General features: G+C 31.8%; 1 protein-coding gene across 2 annotated transcripts in view; it reads right to left on the bottom strand.

The window, feature by feature from the left end:
• LOC118187405 (sodium/potassium-transporting ATPase subunit beta-2-like) overlaps positions 1-6,997 on the bottom strand; it is a 44,587-nt gene extending 37,590 nt beyond the window's left edge. For both annotated transcript variants that reach the window (XM_035357623.2, XM_035357622.2), the window contains exons 1-2: positions 6,766-6,997; positions 4,916-5,056 (exon numbers count right to left, since the gene is read on the bottom strand). In XM_035357623.2, coding sequence (XP_035213514.1) covers positions 4,916-5,056; positions 6,766-6,889 — 265 coding nt within the window. In that variant the 5' untranslated portion in view covers positions 6,890-6,997. The remainder of the gene's footprint in view (positions 1-4,915; positions 5,057-6,765) is intronic.
• Positions 6,998-24,434: the final 17,437 nt, after the last annotated feature.

Below are 24,434 nucleotides of genomic sequence, written 5' to 3'. Positions count from 1 at the left end.
GTTTTTGTACCTTTAATGATTTTCTCGTACGGCATGTGGGCAATCCGATTTCTTTTGTCGCTTTCACTGTTTTGATCATACTTTTTCCTATTTTTAATGTCAAACTAGCCGTATAGGAGGCAGTAGTTGTCTAAAAAATGTTAGTTTGCAACATGTATTCTGTTGTTTGGTCTAAAAGGGCCGGCTTTCTCACAAGTCTTGTATTACTTCACGAGTCTTTATCTTTGAGTGTTTAGCTTTTAGTATGTATTTTATGTATTATTTGATAACTTCATTTACATACAAATAGTGAAAACCATCTTTATCATAAAATAATGGATGATTCAGAAGAGCTAATTTCTTGATTTGGAATCAGAATCCGAAATATCTGCAAATCAGTCTGGAAATAGTGGAAGTTTTCTAGATGACTGCGACAGTAGTGACTATGATAGTAGTACAGATGGTTTCAGCCAAGCAAGGCAATTTTTTTAAATTAATTCTAATAATCCACCCGATCCACCTCCTAGATTTGCTTTCATTAGAAACCCAAAAATTAACTTGACTATTGATATAGCTGATATTGATATTGTTTTGGAAACAAATAGATATGGAGCAATGCATACAAAATAGTGTATTTAGTAGGCATTCTAGAATAAAAAACAGGAACCAACATCAAAATACAGATATCTTTATACAGGTATCTTTTCCTTTGATTATTTCCTATGATTTGACATGAGTCTTATGTTATATAAAGGAAGACTAAGTTGGAAACAATATATCCCACTAAAACAATCTTGGTTTGGAAAACGTACATGCTTTCTGAAAGAAAGACTAGACATGTATTATATTAATTTACACAGGAAAACAAGCTGCGTTTGATGACCGTTACAAATATTTGAGCAAATCATCGCAGGTTGTAATGACACTAATACATCCACTTTTAGATAAAGGATACTGTCTGACAACAGATAATTTTTATTCATCGCCTGAAATAGCAAATGTCCTCATTAGCTGCTCCACAGTTATATATGGAACATTAAAAGTTCAGAGAAAGGAAGTTCCTAAAGCATTGTTGAAAGAAAAACTTCAAAACGGGCAAATGGTCACTTACCAGAGAGGAAAAGCGTGTATTATGAAATGGATTGACAAAAAAGCTGTGTCTCTTATATCTACAGTACATAATCCAGAAATGGTTCATGTATCCACATTCAAGAATGATATAAAAAACTGAGAGTAGTTATGGTGTACAACAGAATTGTGGTGTAAATCGAACAGACCAAAATCCAAATACTTATACTGTGATATAAAAAAGGAGAAGAAATACTATAAAAATATCTTTTTTATCTTCTAGACATCAATTTATGGAATGATTACCTGCTGTACAAAAAATATGGCAGTAAAGATATAAATTTACAGTTTTGATTAGATATTATCGACCGACTAATTGAAAGACATGCAGCAGTACAAGAATAAAAAGGTTAACCTATAAATTTATCCACTCCACTAAGACTGACACACTTTTTAGTGGCGGTTCTACCTACAGATAAAAAAAAACTAAGACCCACAAGACAGTGCTATGTGTGTTCACTGAAAAAAAAAAAAAAAAAAAATGACAAAGGCAAAAGAATTAGAAAAGAGACTAGGTATTTTTGTCCAGATTGTAATGTTGGACTATGCCTCTCGCCCTGTTTCAAGATGTATCATACTAAATCAGATCTCTGAAAAAAAACAGGGCAAGTAAATGTACCTGTACTGTTTGTAATCAAAAATAACTATGTAGTAATTATAATCGGAAATAACTGTGTAGTAATTGTACTTTTTTATACACACAACTGTAAATGTAACTTCCCTGTAAGGTGAAAATGAGAGAGGAAAGACAACTTCCAGGGAAAACATTATTATTTCATGTTCGGTAAAAAAGTTGTTATAAATGCTTAAAATAATTAGAAATATTACTTACTCTTAATAACATTTTCCAGCTTACAAATGTAAAATGAACAAAAATATACAAAAAAATGCAACATTTTTTGGATCGAATTCGTGAAAAAATAAAACTGTTAAGGGATTTAAAAAGACTGTCACCAATTATCATATGCAGTACCAAATCAAGGTTGCCAAAGAAAAAGCTGATTTACTAAAATAAATAGAAAATATGCTGGTAAGCTTTTGCTGTCAAAATTATCAAATTACCTAAACACGACAATTTCCTCTAAATTACAGACTTCCTGGAAGGACCTAAATAACTTTATTAGAAAAGAAAAATCACAAAGATAAGCATCAGAATTTTTTTCCCCATATTTGTTCAGTATCTAAAAAGCAACTGCAATTTAAACTTTCTATTGCTGATATACCACAAATGGATATATTTTATCTACAATGCTTGTAAAACCTCAATGTTTTTATGCCGTTTCAGTAAGCATTTTTAAAAATGATTGTTATCGAAGCTCTGGTGTCAACATGCCACATCCAAAAAAAATTATCATTCATATTTTTAAAAAGACATATAAGGGAACCAGGGCCTATACTTACAATAAAGTTAAGTAGTAGTACGAACATTACACAGTGGTTTTTAAAAATTTTTATCAGAATTCTCAACAATCATGATTCTTTTTTGATGGGTATTATTATACAAACACAGTCATTGCCCAGCCGAAACGAGCAGAGTTATGTGCACGTGCTCTGCCTTAGGTAGTTAATGGGAAAAACACATATTTTGTAAATTTTTATTAACGTAAATTACCTTTTTAAAAAATGGTTTTACATAATTAATTTGTCAATGTTTGAAATTTTAAAATTCTGCTTTTATTATTTTTATTTTGTTAATGCATAAATCAACAAAAAATTATCTGAAATAACATAAGCAAGTTAGTTGTAACATATTACAGTCAAAAGTCTTTAATCCGGATTCCTCGGGTGATTCCGGATTATAGATCATCAGTTTAAATCTGGTAAGATGGCATGCAGAAATTATAAAATTAAAAATATGAAACCGTAATTTATGAAATAAAGAACAATTATGATCTAAAGGGTATCAAAATTTACCAAAAAAAAAGTTTAATATTTATTTGTTTACTTTATTAAACATTTCTTTCAAAGCGCATGCATAAAACATACATTATGCAGTCGAAATTAGAAAATTGCAACCAGAAAACTATTTGATGTGTACTCGTGATATTTATAATGACGAGGAATTTGATTTAAATCACATCAAAGATGGAATACATCGAGATGAAATACTACATTTAGTAAGGAATTCTAAGCTGAATAAAATAAAAACATCTGCCCTGAAGATAAGGATAGTGCTGACAGATCAACTTCCAGTTCATTGCGTGCCACAACGTCCCCCCTCCCCCACAGAGCAGCGTAAAATTGATAAACAGATTTCGGAATGGTTACAGAAACAAAGGATATGCCTTTATCCTTTTATGCCTTTTGCAGCAATTTCACTTTTTGTTTGATGGACATCGAAACATACTTTCACTTTGTAGATCCTTTATATATTAGTAAATATATATCGGAAATTCTATTTGACATAATCAAAAGTTCCAGCTTACTTTTATAAAACTGCTCTAACAGTCTGCAAAAAATAATTAGCCGGATCCAATTCGAAGATTTAGGAACAACACAATCTACAACATTAACTGAAATAGATAATTAGATAATTTTAGCTTAGCTTATACCATCCGTTATACATTAAACATGCATGAGTAAACATATCATGCTTACACGCGTATGCACATGCGTAAAAGTATTGTGTGCATGAGTTGACGCATGTGCAGAAAGTTTGTAGCTTTGAGGTATAGATCATTCTGGATTATGGGTGTCCGGATTAACGACTTTTGACTGTACATATATCCCGAGATCTCGATTCATGCAGTTAGACTTCCTTCTTTAAATGTTAACATGCAAATTACTTTATTCTATCTTGTTTTCTTTTCCAAAATAGAAAAATCGATTTTTCACTTTCAAAGGTCAGACCTTTCCTTAAGTCTTCACTTAAGAAACTGTCTAACAGACGGCGATACAAAAGGATATCTACCATTCTATTTGACACACTCAAAACAGAATCATTGGAAAACGAATATGAAGACATAATTAATAAGAAACGTAAAAAGAAAAGATAAAGGAAATGGAAAAAATCCATAAAAAAATTAAGAGGAAAAATAGAATGCAGATTCTGAAACAGAAAAGTGATTGAGCTTAACTTATGGAGATGTCGGTAGCAATGCTCATTGAGAAAGAATGGGTGCAAAACTTAATTTGCAAAATATGGATACATGTTAAATTTTGTAGGGATAAACCATTTATAATTTGTTCGTATAATTACAGTTTCGATGAAAACTGACTTTTATGCTGATTGGTTAAATAAATTTTTCTTTATTTGACCCTAATCACTTGCTATCATTCATTGTCACTATACCAAGTAGTAATAATCACCAAATGTTTTTTTCAATACTATTGCTTTACTATTGGCCCCAAGCCTGGGCGAGCTGTAACAGACAAATATTTTTGATAAAACACTTCTTTTTCTAAATCAACAAAATTAATGATTGTTCATTTAGTGCATATGATGAACGAACAGCTTTCCTATAAAAAAATAACAATCAAGGAACCATAAATATATTAAAAAATGTAAACATTTTCCCAAAAATTGTTGCAACCAGCCTCTAGCTTCCCTTCTTCACAATATAAAAAAAACAGAAAAATTGCAAAATTTCTAGGGCTAACATTTATGGAAATTTTTAACATTCATAAAATCTTAGATAATAATCTGAAAAAAAAAAATGAAAGAAATAAATTATTTAATTGCCTCCATGATAAAATTATGCAATTACTTATGCAATGACTTTTTTAACCAAGTTAATATTTCCAAATTAATGCTATTACATACACCAACATATTAAAAAACACTTTGTATTCGGAAAATGATACTTACCAGGACTAGAACCTATCCTACTGCTGTCTAATTTCCATTTAGGTTGATCATTTTCTAATGTCTGATAGAACACTACTAACATGCAAGTCCAAAATGCAGCCAGACAAGCATAAAATATGATATAGAATATTGTTATCTTGACTGCAAGGAAAAAAAATTAGATATACAGAATAAAAACTTGTGTATAAATAAACAAAAATAAATGCAGAATTCTAAATCTTGATTAAAATAAATTTTTCTGCACAATTACTAAATTATGTCTAACACATTTTGAAAAAATTTTAATAATATTTTTAAAGAAAACTGTTTTTAAAAACAAAGATGGAGCATTTATTTATTTACTTATTTTTTAAATACTTCGCTAATCAAAAACATTTATACACAATTTCTATAAACACTTACTGGCAAAAATGAGTTTTTACCATTTGGTTAGAAGTGATGACTTAACAAAAGCCCATTTTTTCAAATAACTTGAAAGAGAGAGAAATCATAATGCTATTGCAGTCGAAAACACCGTAGCTAGAACCTTTCATGCATAGTATCAACTGTTATTATATAAAAAACATTATCAAGAGACTAAACCAGAGGTTCTCAACAAGGAAGAAATATCCCCAGCGGGTTTTCATAATTTTGAGAGGGGGAGGATGAGGTAATGCTTTTAGTTACCTTAAGTTTTTAGTTAATAAATATAAAAAAAACTACTTTTAGTCAAGTTTGGTTTATCAATATTTTCTATTCTTTTCCTTGATTACTTTATAAAACATATTAAAAAATAAGTGAAATTTAATCACATGTATACATATTTTTTGAGTTTTTGAAAGTAGAGGAGGGAGATAAATCTTTTGTTAACTTTAATAGCTCTGTTAAATTTGCATCAGAACCTTTTGATGCATTACAACTGTAGTGATAAAATAGATCCAAATAATAGAGAAAATTTTAATCTACGGAGATTTCTTTTTTCTAAACCACACAAGTCTTTGACTTCTGATGTCATTAAACTGCTATTTACGAACACTATATTTAAAGTAAAAAGGCCCTTCTAAATTTTACTACTTTTTTTTACTACCGAAGTACACAAATTACTTTCTAGAATTATATGCATTTATAAATTTCATTCTTGCACAAACAGTTGGTACATGAGAGTATTTGTATCCACAATCCTCTTATATACAAGCAAGAGGAATCGAAAAACAAATGCACATAATTCATGGTGCCTTTCAAAAAGGAAAAAAAAAATCAAACTGAACGTAATCTTAGTACTTTTCAAAAGAGAAAATCAAAATATTGAAAGAGAAAATGCCATTCCATCAAAAAAAATTAATGAATATTTGATACATTAAGGAATATTTATTTCGAAAGAATGATATACACCAAACAAATAAACGATAGATTTCTTAAATGCGCTATTACAACGTTAACATAGATTTTAACATCATGCATTTGTATTTATCTACATGATTTTTAAAGTTGCATATTTCTTATTGTATCACATGAAGACATTAAAAAAAAAAGGCTTTAATTTGTATTTATAAAAACAAAACTATCAAAGATTTGACTACATAATTTTTATCAATTCACAAATAACTTCAGCTACAATTATATACGGAGCACATTAATATTTTACAGTTGCCTAACTTCTGTGCAACAAACGAATCCAAATTTAACTAGGGCACCCAGTTAGGATACTAGCAGCAAACGATAAATTCACATATACACATACTGTAAATGTGCAATAAACTCAAATATAAAATTTCATAAATTATGCAAAAATACACTCCGTAAATGTAAACATTTAATCTGCATAAAATATGTTTCTGAATTAATTTAAGCAGATAAATAAATCAACTTACACCAACTTAGCCCTGTTCGCCCAAAACATTCTTTCGTTTCGGAATTCCAAATTACTTTTTTGAAACTTTGCCACTTCGTCTCTTCTTCGTTCATTTTATATGTATTTCCACCTTTATCTTCCATATTTTGATGCGAAATTTAGATTCAGTTTAAAAAATTTATTTACGCCTCGCCGAATCGGAGATGTTGAATGCACCCTATCCTGCGACCCAAAGGTGAACCGTAAATGAAGTGAATATGCGACTGCGCAACATACGGACTGCAGCGCAGCCTTGTGAGAAATTATAAAAATATGATGTTTCGGTATCACTGAATAAATTGTGAATAGCATTTTTTAGTAAAAGTATCAGTAAAAATTGGAAGCAGTTTCTTTGCGAATATCCAAAATCTTGCTCAAGAGATGGTTTATAAATTCAAAAAAAAAAAAAAAAAAAAAATGCATTATTATATGATCTAACTTTGATCCTTGATGGAAATTCGCGGCTTGATTGACTGTTTTCGAATTAAAGATAAAAATAAGTAATGCAAAAGACATCCGAGTTTTCTTCGCTTTACGAATGTACACCCATTTTATGAAATTTGTTTGTTGAGGATGGAGGGATTTGTAATGCATGTGATTGGAATAAAATACAAATAGAAAAATGGAATCTCTTCGTGATGGGCAGTATGCAACCTTAAAATTTTGCTTTCGTTAACATAAATCCTCTACAGAAGCATAAGAAATGTTGCATACGGCAAAAATGTTTTACTATAATGAACTGAATTTAAATGGTTCAAGCAATTCAAGGAAAGCCCGCTCTTCATTTTCAAAGGGAAATGGTTCCGATTTCTCTAGTAGCAAAATAAGCTGCACTCAGCCGATACTGTTTTCTGAGGAGATCGCCGAGTAACAGTGGAATGAACTGACCAAGATGTTATACATTCCGTAAGGGCATCATCATTCTGCATTTTCGTCTGCACATGAAATGCATCTATGCTAGACGGGTGCTGAGAATGTTAATTCTTAAACTAAAGCAAGTTCCGGTATATACGCGAGCAGTGTCGGCGCAGGGTATTTTGCCGCCATCCGTGGTTCCTAAATTCTTCAACCCAATGTTTTTCTGAATTCTAATTTTTTACGGCCGTAGAATTTTACTGCTCATTGATGCAGCACCCATTGCTTCAACTTTTTTTTTGGGGGGGGGGACTTCAGAATTTGGTAGAGAAGCATGGTAAGGTATACTTAAAATCTATCATTACTGCTGGTGGATCACTAAGATTCTGACAATAGACAAGCAAGCACATTCTTGAAATCACTATGTTCTCTCACTTCAAAGGAGACCAAAGCTGTAAAGCCAGTGGTAAAAGTAATAGTTACGTCATTCTTTGAATATCATGGAGCGATTTATTAACATGAAATACTTCAGCAGGCAACTATTATTAAGGCTCCTATATACCAGGCTGAATCATCAGGCATTCGCGCTCCCAAGTGGGAGATTTAATGGAGGCTGTGTAGTTACGGTGCAACAATTTTTTTTTTTTTTTTTTTTTTTTTTTTTTTTTTTTTTTTTTTTTTGTGTGGGTGTGTAAAATGGGCGGATGTACAGCTATTAATTGTTCAAATCATTCACGGAAAGGTCATACATTGGTAAAATTTCCTAAAAATGAAGAAAGAAGAAAAATATGGGTAAATAATTGCCGAAGAGACAATTGGAAACCTGGTCCAGGCGCTGAACTTTGCTTAGTAAGTATAATGTTAATTACGCCTTCATTTAGAGTTTATATCTTTTCTGATGCAAGTAAAGTGAAATTCTTGTGTACAATAACCTGAGTATCTGCTAATTTCTGTAATAATAGCTATAATTAAATTAGTCTAGGGTTAATGTACCCGTCGCCAAACATCGCCAATGTAGATGTTTTGAATGTGGAAAAGAAATTTATCTTCTAATATAAAGCAAGGATTTTGTTTTCCTGTGCTAATTGTGGAATTTATACTAATGTAACATGAAAATCATTAGCATATTGAAATTTATTAAAAAATAAATAATAATTTGGAAAGTCAAGATAAAATCTGAATGTTTGCTAAAGATATATGTAACATTATACTATAGTTGCAATATCGTTGGAATGATATATAATTTTCTTCTTTATTTTATAATTTTTATTGTTAAAAAGTTACATGAGTTGTTTATGCACGGTGCCCACTACTGTTTCTTGGTTAAAATAACTTCCAGAATTTTGACATTGACATCTGAAGTCAATAGAATAAATTGAATAGTGTGAGACAAAATATATATAATCTGACTTCAATAATTGCAAGGATTGTGCAAGTTTATTTATAATCACAGTATCATACAATTTGGCAATGGAGTAAAGATTTAGAAATGAATTCAGAACATTCAAATTAGTATTTTCTTGTTTCTAATATATAGAAATATAGTCTATTTTCCAGTATAAAAGTTTTACTTAAAAGTATGGGAAAGCAGATTTGTTTCATGCATGATCTTTATAATACTGGTATGAAATGAATGAATTTTAATCTGTAAACAATTTTTTGTTAATATTGAAATGCGTTTCTTTGGGTATATTTTAGGCACTTGTGGATCATGTCAGACAACATGCAATAGAAAAAAGGATGTCCGTGTGCATAAATTTTCCCATTGTGTTACTTCATTTTATCTAAATTTCAAGGATAATTCTTTTCATTTTTATATGGCATGTTATCAGTATCAAGGCTAGTGAAAATAAATTGGTATGTGTATCTGTTTTTGAAGTGTAATGCTTAAATAAAAAGAGGGTGTGTGTTTCTTCATTTAAACAAAATTTCAAGTATAGTATTTTTCAGTGTTGTACTGTTTGTTATTTCTCAATGTAAAGGGTAACAAGGGGGAAAAAAACTGGTATGGTATATCTGTTTTTTAAGCATGATAATTTTATTTATTAGTGATGCATATATATAGAGAGAAGGTGTTTGGTCCAATTGAAGTTATAATAAATCTAATTTTACTAGATCTCTCCCTCCCCTCAGGTGTAGAAAATTTTCAAGTGCAGAAAGTTTATTTGCAGAATTAATTCATTTCTGATAAACTTATTATCATTAATTTTTTATATAACATGTTATTAAGTTACACATTTGACTACTGTGTAATAAAATTGTATTTAGGGCAAAAAATTAACTATAATTTTGCATCTGGTGACTAATATCATATGCTTCTAAGAATATTACTTTAACTTTTTCCATAATTTTTGTATTTCAGGAACATGAAACTGTTATTTTGATATACTTAAATAATAAAAGTGTGTATCTAAATCAATTAATGGATACAAATATTTTACAGTTATTTTTAGAAGATATTTGCCATATCGCTTCTAATAATTCATAAAGTATGTTAAAATATAGGTAAATAATTTGGTGCAGAATTCAAATTTAAGGTTTAAAATATAATGAATCATAAGTCCATATATGTTATGAAATATTTCATACATTTAAAAGAAAGTGTTTCTTCAGAATCTTGCACAATTATTTCCATATACCTCAGACTTAAATGACAACATATTCTTAAGTTATTTTTTTAGTATGAATTTACAGTGTTTTTATGGAAATTTTTGTTAAAATGTCATTAAGATAAATTTATTTGCACACTCTACGCTTTAACTATTTCCCCATTTGACACTTGAAAGTTTTTATTCATATCTTATTTATTTTAGTCTGCTAACGAAACTGAAACATCTAAAGAATAAGTTATTTTGAATATTAATTCAGAAGTCAAACAACAATAATCAGCGTTATATTTACAAAATTTTCACAGAACTAGTTTCGATGGTTTTACCGAACCACCATCTTCAGCTGCAAAACCGCAAAATTTGCGGTTTTGCAGCAAATAACGCTGATTATTGTTGTTTGACTTCTGAATTAGTATTTATTCGACGTGTTATTGTGTCTTAATTATTTTGAATATGTTTACAAAATATACGCGAAATTTTTATTTAAGTGAAAACGTCTATATACTATTCGAGAATTAATAAATTATCCGAAAAGTTTATATGCGCTGAATGCCGCGCGTCTATAAAATAAATCTTTAAAAAAACAGCAGACATTCAGCCAGCGTGTGCGATAAACGCGCCAAAATTGGCAGCGCGTTCACTCCCTCGCCAAGAGAGAAAAGTTGGTGATTCAGCCTGGTTTAGAGGAGCCTTAACTATTATTAGTCAGCATTATGTAACAGTTTTGAAAACCATGACCAAAAAGGATTTCAGCTGCATTCATTTCATTAGCACATACATCAGAATAAGATCATAAATAATGATTCATCATCAGATTAAGAGCCATAAATAATGTTTAAAACATTATATTAAATTTATACATATTAAAACGAATTACTTTTAAAGTAAGGTGACGTCATTGATTACATCATCCACAACATAAAATATCATAAAATATGATAGCCCACCAGCGGCCGAGCGGTAAAGACGATGAACACTGGTAGTTCGGTCTGAGGTTCGAATCCCGCGAACGGGCTGGCTGCATGGGCGTTTTCGTGGTTTTCCCTATGTGTAACGTGTATACGAGCCAGTTTCCTTTAGAAAGTCCTCCACGAAAGGCATCCCTCCCTTTAGGCAGATAGCCCTCGTGCGCTTTGCCATAACTGAATAATCCAAATCCAAATAATCCATAAAATATGATAAACAATAAAATTTTTATTTCAAATAAAAATGCAAAATTAAATTGATTTTTAATATTTAAAAGCCATAAATAATATTTTAAACACGGAATTTATGCACAATAAAACGCATTATTTTTTAAATAAAATGACAACAAAGTATCGGTTACCATAAATAACTTATCCAGCAATGGGTTTACCATAAGTTGTATTACTCGCCAAAGGAAAATCGCCAACAAATCGCCAAAATCCGTGCAACCGTCTACCAAAGTAGCACCGAAATATTTTTTATTCCATATAAACATTATACACAGCTTTCATATCAGTTTCTTAAATTCTTAAATCACGTCATATTCTATGTAGGCATACTAGAATTCTACACATTAATAAATAAAAAAAATCTAATTTCTCACACTGAAAGAAAATATTATAAGAAAATAAATACTACAAATTTGGAACACTTAAACATTGCTTCACATACACACACACACATATTATCAAAGACTCATATTACCAAGTGCAATTACGATAGTAAACACTACGCATTAAAATAATGAGGTAAAAGTTACTTATAGGGTCAAAGTTTACAGTTTTGCTACTGTTGAGAAGATCGTCGGACTATCGATATTTATCGTAAGACGGAGAGCATTATCAACATATCAAAACCAAACAATTAAAAATACAATTTAAATGAAAAAGATGTCTCAAATATAATTTACAGTTAAATCCACGATGCTACTTTGGTAGACGGTTGCACGGATTTTTGGTGATTCACTTTGGCGCAATTGTTGGCGCGGTTTCTACAATCATCAGTCATCTTGAAAAACGCTGTTTTTACGTATTTTACGCATAGTAAAGTATTCGAAACTTTAAAAACATAAATATTGTTAAAAATAATGGATTAATTTTTTGTTCAAAACGCTGTTTTTTATAGTGGCAAATGTAAATAAATACATTTACTACGAGTATAAAATACTAAAGTAAGGTTAAATTATTACTTTCATATAGCAAAGAAATAGAATAAAAACACCGCTATAAAAACATTGCGCCAACGTTTAATTGGATTAAAATATTACTTAAATTGAATATCGAATTAAAAACCATTATAACAACGTTTAAAAAAATTTAAATATTACTTAAATTCAAATACTTTAAAATAAGTCAATAAGAGCGCTTCATACACTAGAGCTAAAATGACAGCAATTAGAAGTTTACTGCCGGTAAAAAAGGAGGAACATCTAATTCGTTTTTACTCGTTACAGCAGTTATTTCTTTCATTGTAACCACAATACCATATACGGCCGTCCTCAGAATCGGCTCTTTTAACGATCTTCATCTATGATCCACATTTCTCGCATTTCATTGAAGAAGCAATTAGCGAGGTTTCCTCCAAAAATTTTAAATCAATTTCCTCTGACCCTTGTGACAATTTATAAATAAATCTTTGATTAGGAATGTCAGGTTGGCCAAAGTAAGGTCTCAAAGGACAATTTTTTGATTCCGATACCAATAATTCTTGGTATTTATCAATAACAACATTAATCTTTGAAAAGGACATATCCGTTTGCTATGTAATTTAAGAAATTCGAAGAGACGAATAATAAAATTAAAAAATGGCGCGGTAATGCACAAATATTCAGTTACCAATCAGTTAGCTGATTACATCACGCATAGAATTAAAATTATTTAAATAATCATACATAATAAAATCATTTTTAAAAAATGCAAAATTAAATTGCATTTTAATATTTAACAGCCATAAATCATAAATTTATTGATCTTAAAACCAATAACTTTGAAAGTAAGACGACGACATTGATTACATCATCCACAACATAAAATTATATAAAATATGATAAACAACAAAATTTTTATTTCAAATAAAAATGCAAAATTAAATTCATTTTTAATATTTAGAAGGCATAAATAATATTTAAAACACGGAATTTATGCATAATAAAACGCATTATTTTAAAAATAAAATGGCAACAAAGTATCGGTTACCATAAATAATCCAGCAATGGGTTTACCATAAGTCGTATCGCCCGCCAAAAAAAATCTCGCCATAATCCGCGCAACCGTCTACCAAAGTAGCACCAAAACAACAATACAAATTTAAAATACACAAACGATATGTTAAACATTGCACATAAAATACGTTACATTACTGCTCGGCATCACAAACTACCTCGTTTTCCCTTGTATACAACGATCTGTATTCGCTCGAAAAACATAAAAAAATTGCACAAACACGGTGTCCATGTACACATCGATATATTTTCACTTTATAAAAATCGGATAATTGTACAAACTCGGCACCGCGCACAACTTCAGCATTGCGCACTACATCGGCTTTGCCTATGTACATAGCTATCTCTTTTCACTTAAAAAATCAGACATTGAATAAACTTTGCATTGCTCATATACTCAGAAATCTTTCACTTGAAAGAAAACGGAGGATTGCAGAAACTCGGGCATAGCCAACTCCATTGATTCGAGTTGTAAAAAAAACGTATTTCCAGAAAAATTACACAAAACGAAAATAAAGCTACCAGAATAAACTACCTACCGAACATCCAAATTGCCATATTTGACAAACACCTGATATTTAAGTCAATAATAATAAATGAAACTTACCTTCATCCCTCTCCTTTTGCACCCCATCCCATTCTCCTTCAAGCACCCCACCCCCAACACCACATTCTTCTTCAAGCATAAGTCTATGCCCACTTTCCCACAAAAACTTTTCCAATCTGTAACCGTATTTTCAGCAATACGTAATTCCGATCGTATAAAATCATTCCTACACTTGACTCAACCACATATAGGTAACTCGCAAAATACCACAGATGCTCAATTTACTCTTCGCAAACCACGAGTGCTTTCGAACAGACTTTGTAATTCGATGTTAATATCCATCTTCAATAACTCTACGCATTCACTCAAAACCATCTATACAGTTCTTTCGCTCTACTATTTTCATATTAGTTTCACAAATTGGGCATTTATACGATCTTGCAATCAAACGTTTCTCCATACACCACTCAATCACATGTTTTTTTTTTACCTCTTCGCTCCAACTCATGCAAAAAGTCCATATTCAGATAATGATCCCTTCTGCGGTAAGCACCGAATCAGACACATTTATCAATAATCAAAACATTCAAAAGAATTATTTTATGTATTTTGAGAAGTTGCGGTTATAATTTTTAAATCATGCATTCAATATTTTCAATCGTTTGGTATCTTAATAATACATTTGTGAGATAACTCGTTGCGTTAAATGCAAACACTACCACACAACACACAAAGGTAGATTTATAATTAATAAAAATCTCGCGCAGAACATTATAAACCTAACATTTCAACTCAGTTGAAAATAATTTAAGTTTTCTTTAAATAAGAAGCTATAGCATACTTGTTTGGTTAGAGTTGACTTTAAGGTACCCCTTGTATTATCGCGAAGTTGTTTCATTTATCGCCAAGTTGTTGTTTCGTTTATCGCGAAGTTGTTGTATCATTTATAGTAAGCTGAGTAGTTGAATGTTATGGAAACCCTATTATGACTTAATCGTTTGCATTATTTCGGGAAATTTTGAATCATGGTATGTTTTGCAAGGGCTTTTGTAGTGTATGTTGCTTGGAAGTACATTGCTTGTTTGTTGGTTGTGCATTAGCACTGAAGGCGTAATGAGTAGGTTTCCTCAAGCACAGAATTAAAGAATCATAAGTCAAAAGATTAACTACGAAATCTTTATTTTATAAAATAGGATAATTTTGCTTAACTTAAGCATAACAAAAAGTAATAATGTTCACGGACATTAAAACGCTGAAGTATTGAAAAGAATAACTTACAGAGAATCATCATCAGTCCTAAATATCAGGCTTACCTATTTTAGGCAATAAGAAAAATAAACAGGAACATACTTTGCCATCGTACCTGAAAGAGAAGAAAGTACTACTGGATTAGACCTTTGGCCAGGTACAAGTAGCTAGGGTAAAATCAAACATACTGCATTGCACACGAGCTTTACTTTCTCTCGCCAATATATACCTTGGCGCACGTTCGTTTCGTATGCCTTTCGAGTTTCATTATGCAAAATACCTAAATTTATGCTAACATTGCCCCTGTTTTGCTAATGAAACTCATACCAATTGTAGTTCATTCCTGCAAAACTGAAATTTAGCTTTAGGAATTGGTTTAGTAATAATATCAGCAACCATTTCCTCTGTTGAAAGATAAGCAAGTTTTACTATTCCTTTGTTATTCAAGTCGCATATATGATGAACTTTTTTATCAATATGTTTAGTGCGTGAACTGAATTTTTCAGATTCTACAAGTCTTATAGTAGACTGATTATCTTCAAATACCTTTATCGGTAGAGTTTGGGGTAGACTGAAATCTTCTGTTAATTTTAATAGCCATAATAGTTCTTGCGTAGCTTGCGATAGGGCAACATATTCAGCTTCTGCTGAGGATAAAGAAACACAAGTTTGTTTTCTTGAAAACCATGAAGTACAGTTCCTTCCTAATAAAATAACACTTCCTGATGTATATTTTCTATCTTCAATGTCTTGTCCCCAATCAGCATCTGAATAAACTGTAATATTAGGTTCTTCACTCGACGAAATTTGTAAAGATAGGTTCTTTGTCGTGTTTAAGTATCTAATGATTCTTTTAACAGCATGCCAGTCCTTTTGACGTGGATTATTACACCTTCTGCTGAGTATGTGAGTTGAAGCTGTGATATCTGGTCTTGTGATAGACGATATATACAAAAGACTTCCAATAGCTTGGCGAAATTTATCATTTGAAGTTATCAGATTTTCTTCCTTGTTTAGGTTATAATAGTTCGTTTCCATTGGTGTGCTAGTATGTTTCGCTTCTTCAAGTTGAAATTGCTTGACAAGTTGATTTATTTTATTTTTCTGTGATAAGAGATAACTTCCATCTTCCTTGGGATTTATTTCCATGCCTAAGAAATATTTAGCTTCACCAAGATGCGTTATTTGGTAACGTTTCTTTAAATCATTAATTGTTTGAAGAATTAGTCCTTCTTCTGTAGAACTTATTAGGATGTCATCAACATACACTATTAAATTAATTCTTTTATCACGAACCACTTTTGTGAAAAGACACGGATCTGCTTTGCTTCGACTGAATCCAAGATTCTTCAATGTATTTTCAATTTCTGCATTGCAGCACCTAGCTGCTTGTTTGAGACCATAAATCGACTTCTGTAATTTACAAACTTTATGTCTTTCTTCCGGAACCACGAATCCTTCTGGTTGTTCCATATATATTTCTTCATTTAAGTTGTCGTACAAAAAAGCTGTTTTAACATCTAGTTGATGTACCTTGGCATTATTATACGCTGCCCATGCTAAGAAAACTCTTATCGTAGTGTGTTTCACTACTGGTGAAAAAGTTTCATCATAATCACTGCCGTATTTTTGAGTAAATCCTTTGGCTACTAAGCGTGCTTTGTATTTTATATTTTTACCAGTTTCATCATATTTTGTCTTAAACACCCATTTGCTGCCTACTGAATGTTTTCCTGGTGGTATTTCTGTAAGTTTATAGGTTTCATTTTCTTTTAGAGAATGTATTTCTTCTTGCATAGCCTTGATCCAAGCTTCTTGTTCACGTTTTGGTAAGTTTAGAATTTCTTCAAAGCTTTCTGGATCTTTAATTTTAAGTAAGATTGATTCTTCGTCTTCTGCTTTATAAGAGAATCTTTCCGGTGGGACCCCTTTGGTTGATCTGCTAGAAACCCTTCTTTCTACATTTTCTTCACATTTAATTAACTCTTCGGAACTTTTTGAATCTTCTGTAAAATCATCGTCAAGAGATGTTTCTTCATTATTTTCTTCATCTTCTTGCGAGTTATTGAAGTGAATTAATTCTAAATCTTCAGCATTATTTTCTGCAAGTTTGTCAGGTAAAGACGCGTTTTCTGAAAATTTAACAGTTCTACTTACTATTATATTCCTTCCACCTACATAAATCCTGTATCCCTTACTTCGTAAATCGTATCCTACGAATATTCCTTCTTCGGCTCTGTTGTCGAATTTACGCCGTTTTTGTTTGTTCACATAATAAAATGCTGTACAGCCAAATACTCGTAAGTGACTTAAGTTTGGTTTTCTACCATTCCACAATTCATATGGTGTTCTATCTGTGGCTTTAGTTGGTAACCTATTTTGAAGATATGCAGCAGTAGCTGCTGCTTCAGCCCAGAATCCTTTCGGTAATTTAGAGTTTATTAGCATAGCTTTTGTCATTTCTATTAAAGAGCGATTTTTCCTTTTTGAGACGCCGTTCTGTGCCGGACAATAAGGAACCGAAGTTTGGTGAAAAATGCCGAGTTTCTTTAAATAATTTTCAGTACTTTCGTTACAGTATTCTGTACCGTTGTCGGATCTGAGAACCTTTATTTTCTTTCTAAATTTACTTGTTGTCGATGCAACATACTGTTTAAGTTTGTCGAATACTTCATCTTTTGAAGTAATAAAATAAATTTGAGTATAACGCGAATAGTCATCAATGAAAGTTACGAAATATCTTTTCCCTCCTAAGCTGTTGACTTCAATTGGCCCACACACATCTGTGTGCACTAAATCCAGTGGATTTTTAGATCTAAAACTAGTTTTGGGATAAGGTGTTTCAGTTAGTTTCGCTTTTACACAAGTAGAACATTCCACACTATGAGTGCATTTGCCAAGTTTAATGCCGTCTGCCAAATCATTTTTCTCAAGTGTTTTTATGGCATCTATATTTCTGTGGCCTAATCTTTGATGCCATTTTAGTATACAGTTCGTATTTGAACATGAAACATTATTAGCTAAGTATGCTTTCTCATCAATTGGGTTTACGATCAATTTATATAAACCTTGCTGAGCGTTGCCGTCGGCTACGAGTATATTGTTACGCTTTATGTAACACTTATTACTATCAAATGTAACAATGCAACCTTTATTGGTAACAGATTGAACAGAAAGTAAATTACTATCTAAACCTGGTACATACAATACATTTTCCAATTTTATTTGTGTAACCTGACCCTTTAAGTTTTGAACTTTAAAATAGCCTTCACCAATACCATAAGAATTTAATTTAGCACCATTGGCTACAGTTACTATTTGTTTATTAGAGTCATTTAACTGAGAGAAAAAATTCTTATCACTCGTCATATGAGTTGAGGCTCCCGAGTCGATAACCCATTCTTGCGTTTGCGTGTTTTCATGTTTATTTTCCACTTTTAGAACTTGATTAAACTGAATCTGTGTATTTTCAGTTTCAATACTTTTAAAATACTTATTTTCTTCAAGTTTTGTTATGTTTTCTACACTTTGCGTATTTGCTATTTGGCATGCATTACTTTTATAATTTTGAGAATAATTTCTTACTTTACTATTATTTACATCTGTTTTCGGAGAAGTTCTAGCGTTGCGTTTTAAATGAAAACAGTCATTTATCGTATGGTTATTTCTCTTACAATAAGTACAAAATTGTGTAACATACTTTGGTTTATTTTCGATTTTACTTTTTAAAGCAACTGAATCGTACTTTTGAACTTTCTTAGTTTCCACACTCCTACAATACTCATCTATTAGTTTGTTTTTTACATATTCAAGCGATAATTCAGCTTCCGATTTACTTTCTATTGCAGTTATTAAGGAGTTGTATGAATTTGGTAAAGAACATAGTAGTATTGCTATTAAGTTATTTTCTTTAATTTCTTCACCTATACTACGCAGCTTTTCAGCCAAGGATAATTTGCGAATCCGAAATGTTTAGACATATTAAAGCTTTAGGTTTACGATCATTCTTTAAGCAAATATCAGTATGAGTTTCCGGTTTTTCTTCGAATACAACATCATCTAAACCTTCTTTTATTAGAAGTTGTTTTATTTTAAATTTCCACACTGAATAATTTTCATCTGTTAATTATTTTTCTATACAAATTGATTCTTTTAGAATAGACATTATTACTTGTTACAATTATTCTTATAAACTTTGTAACTAGTTTTTTTTTTTTTTTTTTTTTTTTTTTTTTTTTAACAAAGAGTTTTAACACTTTATACCCCTGGAATCTTACAACATTACAAAATTTCAATTTCTCAGTCTCATAATCTTTTGTTGGTTGTGCATTAGCACTGAAGGCGTAATGAGTACGTTTCCTCAAGCAGAATTAAAGAACAATAAGTCAAAAGATTAACTACGAAATCTTTATTTTATAAAATAGAATAATTTTGCTTAACTTAAGCATAACAAAAAGTTATAATGTTCACGGACATTAAAACACTGAAGTATTGAAAAGAATAACTTACAGAGAATCATCATCAGTCCTAAATATCAGGCTTACCTATTTTAGGCAATAAGAAGAATAAACAGGAACATACTTTGCCATCGTACCTGATAGAGAAGAAAGTACTACTGGATTAACCTTTGGCCAGGTACAAGTAGCTAGGGGGAAAATCAAACATACTGCATTGCACACGAGCTTTACTTTCTCTCGCCGATATATACCTTGGCGCACGTTCGTTTCGTATGCCTTTCGAGTTTCATTATGCAAAATACCTAAATTTATGCTAACATTGTTTCATTGTTTAGACGGTACAATGGCTGAATGTAGTAGAATTAATTTGAAGTTTCTGTACGAATTGGAACGAAAGGTGAAAAGTGAATTAATTGACTGGTGTATAAATGAAGGTTTACTTAGTAGCCATTTTCCGAACAGTCTGGAACTAAGTTTTTGACTCTTATTTTTGTGAATTTATGTGGCGACGCCGATATACGGATTGTAGTTCAGATAATTTTAGGAAGTTTTTGGATGCTGTTAAGGAATTTTGTGTGCCACAGAACGAAGACGAACGAATTTCTAAATAAGGTAAGCGGATATTTGCTTTGTGTAGTGCTAAAATATATAACAGGTTTTTCCTTTTTTGTGTTATTTTATTGTTTGGTTAAAAATGTAGTTTATTGAGATTATATATTTTTTGTTTGCCTCTACTATAGAATCGGGTGCTCCTTTGACTTTTTAAGTGAAAATATATCGATGTGCACATGGACAAACTCAAGGGAGTGCGTAAGGCATAGTTTGTGCAATTCTCTGATGGTTTTTCAAGTGAAAATAGGTCGATGTGGACGTGATAAAGTCAAGGGAGTGGACAATGCCATTTTTGTGCAATTCCGGTTTTTTTTTTTTTTTTTTCAAGTGAAAATAGGTCGATGTGTACATGGATACCGAGTTTGTGCAATTCTTTGTCTTGTTATTTTGTCTTTGTGTAACGGCGATTTAGCCTAGTTTGTGCTATTTTCTGATGTTTTTCTGAGTGAAAATAGGTTGATGTGTACATGGATAAAGGGAGTGCAGAATGCCATTTTTGTGCAATTCTGGGATTTTTAAAGTAAAAATAGGTCGATGTGTACATGGATACCGAGTTTGTGCAATTCCTTGTCTTGTTATTTTGGCTTTTGTGTAGCGATTTTTGGGGCAAAAGTCGCCGCTACAAAAGTCAAAATAACAAGCCAAAGAATAACACAAACTCGGTATCCATGTACCGTCAAAAATCGCCAAGTTCCGCCAAGGGGTACCCTAAAATATACTTTTACCTACTTGTTTTTAAGAAGAGGCGTAACCAATATTATGTCATAAAAAGGCGTGTCCAAGCCTAAGCCAAGTAAACAACGTATCGACTGATGCAGCCTATTCTGGGATTGAGCCCAAACTGGTATGCGGACTTCGCCCAAGTATGCGGACTTTTCCAAATGTGGACTTTGGCGCAGAAGCGCCGGTGAAAGAACTTCGCCGAAAAAAGAAAGTCGGCAGTTCAGGAGGCAGAGAAAAGGACAGGTGTGTGCGGTTTCACCGGCATATTCTGCTGATGTACTAATATGTAATTTACCTATTATATTTTTGTGTGTGAATAAAATATAATCACATTATCGTGAAAGTAGTATCTTTATTTTTCGATGATTGATCGACCATTTATTACGAATTATCAAGCTTTTCTACGACATGGAATGATGCAGTTTTAAAAGCAAAAGTCGTTCCTTAAGTAAAGTGCGAGTGTTATGGTAATAAGTTGCAAGTATTAGCGTTGAGAATGTTCTAAATAAATGGTTTGAAGTATTGTTAAAGTTTGTATTATAATGTGTTTCTCCCGCCTTCATAGTGTGGCGGTCTGCACGCTGGCCGCGTATTTCAGAGGTCCGTGGTTCGGTTCCCGGGAAGAGCGTCGCTCATTTTTCATGTCTCTTGCTTTAAAAAAAATATATATACCTAATGTCTCTACAGTATTCTTTAAAATTGTGATAAATTATAGGTATTACTTCTAATGACTTCTGAGATTAATTAAAATAATCTAGTTATTCTTATTACTTCTAAGAATGTTTTACAGTACTTTCTTCCAAAGTAAAATATACGAGTTATTTTCGATTTGTGTGAATAAATGATAATTGTACGAATTCTAAATGTGAAAACAGTTATTTTTTAGTAAAATGTTGGATAATTTGGAATATTGCTTTAATTTGTCATTTATTTATTTATGATTATTGACGCTTATAGTAGTATTATTAAGAATGTTTTAACTGCATAAATGAATTATTGTCATGGTAAAATTGAAATATTAACTAAAAGGTTTGTAAAGATAACAAATTTGTGAAGGATACCATTTTTTTTAAGACAGTAGATAAGAAAAGTTAAAGGTAAAACTTTTAAATGTATTTTAGTATTTATTATCAGTTGGTGAAATCCTACGGACACTTTACGCTCAGTTAGTGATGATAATTTTTGTTATTAAGAAACTTGCTATAAAGTGTTAAGAATGGCTTTCCTGGGTAAAGCAGAAAAGAAAGATTTAAAAGTCTTAGCTGAGGAACTTGGGGAGAAGGTATTTCGAGAATATAAAGTGGCAAGGAGTATGAAGAGAGTTTTGTAATGGAATTATTAAACACCATTATGAACGAAAGAATCAAAAAAGAAGCGTTAGAATCAAGAAAAATGGATTTCGAAGTTGAGAAATTACTGATAGAAACAGCTAGTAAGAGTGCAGAAGCAACAATCAGTTTCGAACAGTTTGATGAGAACATAAGATCGCGTTATGAACTTCGGAAGTTAATGCAAAAATTCGATCCAAAAGAGGGAGACATAAGTCTTTAATTTTCTTTGAAAGGCAGACTAGCAGAACTCAGGTAAAAGAAATAGACTGGGTTTCACATCTCTTAAGCTTATTAACTTAAGCACGTTAAAGATCTTCTCCTTAAAATATTTAAGGTAAGTCCTGAAAAATTTCGTCAAAAATTTTTGCATCATCAGAAATCGAATGATAAAACGTGGATCATTTGAAACAGCGAGCTGTTTCGAAGAATAGATTATAGATTTAAAAGTTACAACCTTTGAACAATTAAAGAACCATATAATATTGGATCAAATAAAAGGCAGAGTATCGAGTGAAATAAAACGTCATTTCAAATCATAGCTCCATCCAATTTAACAGATCGGTTAGATGAATATGAGAGAGAATGAATGACTAAATGCTTTATCTTTAGTGAAGAAACGCACTTTGCAAGAGCCTGTCCGTCCCATAAGAAACAGTATACCAAATCTAAGGTAAAAAAGTCACCAGGAGGATTAGTACAAACGACAACAACGAGTAAAGAAAATGATATGGGGCTACTTTCTGCCCATATTATTGTTCCGATGACACCTTTGGCTGAAGCGAATGTTATCGAATTCGATAAATTAAACAGGGTAGAAATAAAGTGCTGAAAGATAAGCTTTCAAGGAATCGTCGACGCCTGTGCTCAAATATCTGTGATTCGGAGTGACTTTATTCCTGACGACTGTGACGATGGAAATTGAAAAATTTCAATTATTTTTTAATTTGGGAAAGCTGAAACTGCAACGTTAAGAGTGGTTCCTATGAAAATCAATGATGGCTATAATGACGAGGTACCGATAATTTGCGCAGTGTCTAAAAATTAGTGAGTGATATGTTGATAATGTAGCACCGCATACCAAGCATTGTCTAAAAATATAAATTTATGGAAGCCATGCGAGATAACACTGTTCAAGAAGTGACATGTGAGATAAACTCTGAAAGCAGGAAATCGTTGATAAAGATGCAACGGGAAAATGAATCATTGAAAAATCTTTGGACTTTAGCCGAGAATAATCAAAACTCACATACTTTAGAGAGCGAATTACTATTGCATTCTGAAATGATTTGTGGAGAAAGAGTGAAACAAGTTGTGTTACTCTTATGTAAACGAGAATACGTTTTGAAAATAGCACACGATGTTCCATTAGCAGACCACCCATTTAGGTGAACAGAAGACGAAACGACGCATCAAATATTCGTTTTCCTGGCCAAAGATTAAAAGTGATGTAAAAAATACTGTGAGAGCTGCAGACAGTGTCAGCTACAGAGAACGGATACCTACAGAGATATAATTCCTATTTAGCCAATTGTAAGATCTGAGAACCCATTTGAAATATGGAGTATAGACTGCATTGGTCCACTAGAACTACCCTCGGCTAGGGAATACAAATTTATTATTTGTGCTGTAGATTTGTGTACACGGTGGGTAGAAGCCGTGCCATTACGAAACATACAAGCAAAAACAACTTGGGATGTTCTCATAAAAATGTTTACCCAAACAGGTTTTCTCAAAATAATCTGCACTGACCAAGGAACTAATTTTACCTCGCAGCTTGTAGAGATATTAGGTATTTTTTAAAAGCAGGCAAGATGAAAAATGAGCAATCGCCTTCGCCGGGAATCGAAAGCGGACCTCTGGAATACCGGCCCAGTACGCAGAACCACTGCACCACTAAGGCACGCTAGGAAAGGCGGGAGAAATACCTTATATACTCCCCCTTTTAAAGGGCAACTGGAGTTTTTAAGAGACCCAATCATGAAATCCCGGGTGAGGAGAATCATCTCCAACACCCTTTTTAGTTCGGGCGCCACTTTAGGGACATTAGGTACTTTTTGGGAAGCAGGCAGGATAAAAAATT

The sequence above is a fragment of the Stegodyphus dumicola genome, chromosome 5, assembly GCF_044657685.1.
Source record: "Stegodyphus dumicola isolate Sdum_Otavi_A_Nest chromosome 5, ASM4465768v1".
NCBI classification, from domain to species: Eukaryota; Metazoa; Arthropoda; class Arachnida; order Araneae; family Eresidae; genus Stegodyphus; species Stegodyphus dumicola.
Note: the sequence above shows the minus strand (reverse complement) of the source record. Positions and strands in the feature narration are given on the sequence as shown.